The sequence below is a fragment of the Sphaeroforma arctica genome, assembly GCF_001186125.1.
Source record: "Sphaeroforma arctica JP610 unplaced genomic scaffold supercont1.65, whole genome shotgun sequence".
In the NCBI taxonomy this organism is placed as follows: domain Eukaryota; class Ichthyosporea; order Ichthyophonida; genus Sphaeroforma; species Sphaeroforma arctica.
Genome location: NW_014040493.1, coordinates 89155 through 94089, shown reverse-complemented (window position 1 = coordinate 94089; position 4935 = coordinate 89155). Strand labels below are relative to the sequence as shown.

General features: G+C 41.3%; 1 protein-coding gene across 1 annotated transcript in view; it reads left to right on the top strand.

Annotated features, from left to right (window-relative positions):
* Positions 1-399: 399 nt before the first annotated feature.
* The window catches only part of SARC_01609 (hypothetical protein), a gene marked incomplete at its 5' end in the record, with an annotated part of 11990 nt that continues 7454 nt past the window's right edge, over positions 400-4935 (top strand). The window contains 5 exons of the mRNA XM_014304661.1: positions 400-512; positions 1266-1470; positions 3225-3350; positions 3965-4084; positions 4528-4653. Coding sequence (XP_014160136.1) covers positions 400-512; positions 1266-1470; positions 3225-3350; positions 3965-4084; positions 4528-4653 — 690 coding nt within the window. The remainder of the gene's footprint in view (positions 513-1265; positions 1471-3224; positions 3351-3964; positions 4085-4527; positions 4654-4935) is intronic.

The following is a 4935-nucleotide window of genomic DNA, read 5'->3' as shown; positions in this document are numbered from 1 at the left end:
GTGCTTGTGTGTTATGTGTATGGCGTGCTTAGGCGTGTGTTCGTGTACAGCTTGTGGCTCTCCCGTTGGTATCGCCTACTGCACGTCCGTATGCACCGTGTATCCCTTACACAGCCCCTTTCTAAACTACGGACTTGGAACTCTGAGATGCGTGCGTATACGTGTTGTGCAAATGTATTGTGGTCTGTGTGCGATGCACACTTGGCGTGTGTGTTGTCATTTCTGTTTCAGCTGCACCTTGTGTGTGTGTGGTGTACTCGCACAGTACTCGCATAAGTCTGCGTGATCCTGTGCCTGGCCCTACCATCAACACCGCATAGATAGCAGCTAACCTCTAAACCGAAATAGGCTTTACGTAAAAGCTAACCCCAACACCGCTGTCACGCGCAGGCCAAAGTCATGAACAACACTCTGATGCATCTGCGCAAGCTGTGCAACCATCCGTATCTGTTCCCTGAGGTCGAGAGCATGGTCCATCGCGGTGAGAGGGGCGGAGGCTCCGATCTCATCAGGTGAAAAAAGTGTCGAATATGTGTATATGGCAAGAGTGGACGTAACGTTTAGGGAGGTGGTGATGGTGTCACAACAGGGCTGTGTGTGCTTGTTTGCGTATGTTGTTTCCAGATGGCCTGCATTCCTCATCAGGGAGTGCTTCATGTGTGAAGTTGGCTTGCAAGATATGAGTGTGTTTTGGTCATGCATGTCATGTACTTTCACAACTGCCTGTGTTTGTGTGTTTTGGTTATGCATGTGCAATTACAGCTGTCTCCATTTATCCGTTGTGTGTAGTTTCCTGTGTATGCACATTCGACTTGGATTGGCATTGAACCTTACAAATGTCCAACTGAGTTGCTGTGTGGAGTGTTTATCCAATCACAACTGCGCTGTCTCGTGTGAGCTCGGCTCCGTCCCACTTTTCGTAACTGTGTCATACTCCACTTCTCTCTGACACGAGTTATCTGAACACATTTGCGCGTCTGTACCATTGTCCTCGTTATTTGCGTTTCCAGTATTCCCCGGTGCAGGATCTTACCTCAAGTTTTACGTTAACCTTATTGACATTGGTGAGACCAGTTGAATTCGTGGCTGATGTCATTTACCCCACATGGAATGAGTGGTAAAACCGAAACTCCACATTGAATCGTCCTTTTTTCCTATTGCCAATACCATCCACACATCTCCCATCACCATCCACACATCTCCCATCCACCCTCCTCCCATTCACACTCCTACCCTTTATACTCATCTTCTTTGCTTGCTCATAGAGTGAGTGGTAAGGTTGAGGTGCTGGATCGTGTGCTACGGAAGTTGATTGCGTCGGGGCATCGTGCGTTGCTGTTCACCACCATGACTCAGCTGATTACCATTCTCGAGGACTATCTCGTATGGGCCGGTATCAAATACCTCCGACTGGACGGGTCTGTCAAGGCAGACGACAGAGGGGAAATGATCCGCATCTTCAATGCTCCGGTATGGAGTAAAATCTAAATGTATATCTGTACATAAGTATGTATCTATGTATCTATGTATTTATGTATATATATAAATTTATATATTTATATATATGTATATGTATATATATTTACTATATTTAATATATACTATATATATATATATATATATGTATATATATATATATATATATTGTGTGTGTGTGTGTATTCATATACGTGCACGTATATACTTGTCCCATGTTATATATATATATGGTTATATATGTCTACAGATATTTGTATACATATGTACATGTATATTTATATGTACATGTATTTGTTTGTATTTGTATTTATATATATATATACATATCTATATCTATATATGTATATGTATGTATATGTATGTATGTATATATATATGTGTGTGTGTGTGTGTGTGTTTATAAATATATATGTAGATATATATATCTATATCTATATCTATATCTATACATAAACATATACATATATATATATATATATATATATATATATGTGTGTGTGTGTGTGTATATATATACATATATATATATTCAATTTATATACGTGTACGTATGTGTGTTTGTATTTGTATTTATATATATGTGTGTGTGTGTGTGTGTGTGTTTGTTTGTATGTGTGTGCATTTCGTATGTATGTGAGCCCTATTTGTATTTGTGACTACATTGTTTGATCCGTCATCAAGCATCCCAGGTTGGATGGTTCATTCGAGCAGCTGAGAAAAGTAAGATGATTCGAGTGTTCAATGCTCAAATTACATCTGTAGTGCATGCATGTGAGCGCGTGCAGTTGAAGTTTGCACACACATGTATATCGATTTTTATGCGTGTTTGACGTGTGAATGCATTGTGGGCGTATGGGTATTGTTAGTGGGTTATATACTTTAGGTGGTTTCCAGATAGTTCAGTCTGATTTGTTAGTTATGGCAGTAGATTAAATTAGTAGATAGGGGGATGATGCTCCCGAGAGGTACAATGCTCACATATAACGTGGTGACTGACTGTACCTGGGTATGTTCTGTCTGTCTGCATATACATCTATATCTACACCGAGATCATCTAGCCTATATCTGGTTTCATTTGTAAACGTACATAAACGTAGATGCTATGCACGCAACAAGCCAGTGTGTGCCTAGTGTGCATTCATAACCGAGTGATAATCTCTATGTTTTGTGTGTAAAGACACACAAGCTTAGCTCAAGGCAACACATGCGGATGTGCACATCACTCAATTCTTCAGCCTCGGCGCATTTCTCAATAAAATGTTTGCACTTGGGTGGTTGTATCCGGATATATATATATTTATATATATATATATATTTATATTTATATAACTATACATCACTCATGCAAAAACATAACAAAATGAATTGTACATACACATGCAAGACTCGGAGTATATCGTATGAATTTGTACATACACATGCAAGACTCGGAGTATAACGTATGAGTTTGTACATTAGACGCAGAACTTAGAGATTATCATCTTCAACATTAATATGAGAATGGACACAGTGCTCAGGATGTAGCATCGTCAACCTCAATATGGGAACTGTCAGTACAGCTACACACATGGGCCTCAGCTCATAACAAAAACATCAACATGTGGGTGAATCTGTACAGACCCACGCATGGATTGGGAAACATCATTGTCACAATTATGCGAATGAAATTGTGCATACACATAGGGCTTGAAGTACTACACCTTTGACACAAATATGTGAATGCATTTGTATTTGTATATACTCAGGACTCAGAGTACAACATCTTCCTACTGAGTACGCGCGCGGGTGGATTGGGTCTGAATCTGCAGACCGCCGACACAGTCATCATCTACGACAGCGACTGGAATCCCTTCCAGGATCTGCAAGCACAGGTAATCAACCTATCTCTGTGAATCATTCTCATACACCTAGTACGTGGGGAATAGCCTGTGATTGGAACCAAGTGGGTTCATTCTAGAGGTGTTGGTCTGCGTGTCTGTTTCACGGAGTGTGTATACGCTTACTGTATACACCACCCTCAGCATCACGGGACATAGTGCCGATGAGTGCGTACACGGTGCAAGTGGGGTAATTCTACCGTTGCACCTTGCTTTGGTTCCAACGCCTGTATTAGTTATGTTAAACAGGCATCGAGGCGACGGAATTCACCACTCGAACGGGAGTTCTTTGTTGGAATCGCGCTGAGCATTTAAATTGCAGATTGGGTTGTTCACAGTTAGGCAGCTCACACCCATCTAAGCAGTGCATTGCGACTGGGCACACAATGTTTGTCTGTGCCTGCTGCGTCTGCCGTCGCCTACATCCTGCGACTTCAATGTAAGATTATGTATGTGGGCTTTCACTTAGATGCTTTCATACTTGTCTCGGCCTGTGGAGCACATATATACACTCGTATTCTATAAACAGAAGCATCCTGATTGGCTCATGGCGTCGGATCTATCGCGTATTCTATTTTTAAACACTTTCCAATTGGCCCACAACGCAGGATCGAGCGCATCGGATTGGACAAAAGAACGAGGTGCGCGTGCTGCGCTTCCTAACAGTCAATAGTATCGAAGAGTATGTCCTGGAATCCGCCGAGAGGAAGCGGAACATGGATGCCAAGGTGTGACACCGGGGTAGATGTGCCTGTATAAGAGAGTGTACGCATTTGATTGCTAGATACTTGCTTGTAATATGGTGTATGTAGCGTATTGTGTGTACGACGTTTTTGAAGCTGCAGTAGGTCGATGTGTCTGTGCGTGTAAGGGGATAAAATATGATTGCTGGATACTTACTTTGATATCGAGTGTGTATCGTAATATGTATAATTTTGTGTCGTGCACACGAGTTCGTGTGGGGTGTACTCGTGAGTGGAGTTGGTGGTGCTTCTCCGATCGTATCATACGCGCGTTTGTGAATGTACACATGTTAATTTGCTTAGACCTGTACCTAGATGTTCACGGTGATATCCACATACACAACTGTACAAGGCCACAGACACGCCACTGACCAGCAAGACAATACACTGTACCGACCCCAAACACCCCGCATTGAATATATTTCTAGATCATCCAAGCCGGTCGATTCGATAACAAGAGTACGTCCGAAGAGAGGAGGCGCATTTTAGAAGATCTGCTGCAGAAGGATGAGGAAGACACAAACGACCTCGTCGAGCCAAGCAGCATGGAAGAGGTGAGTCACAGTACCCAATTTTTGTTTGCCCTCGGGTTCTTACTCTGCTTTGATATATATGTTTATGTATATGTATATGTATATATGTATATATATATATATATATATATATATATATATATATATATATATATATATATATATATATATATATATTATTATATATTAGTTAGTTAGTTAGTTAGTTAGTTAGTTATTAAGTTAGTTAGGTAGGTTAGGGTTACGGTCGTAACGTAGTATACGTTACGTACCGGACCGAACCGAACTACCGAACTAACCGTA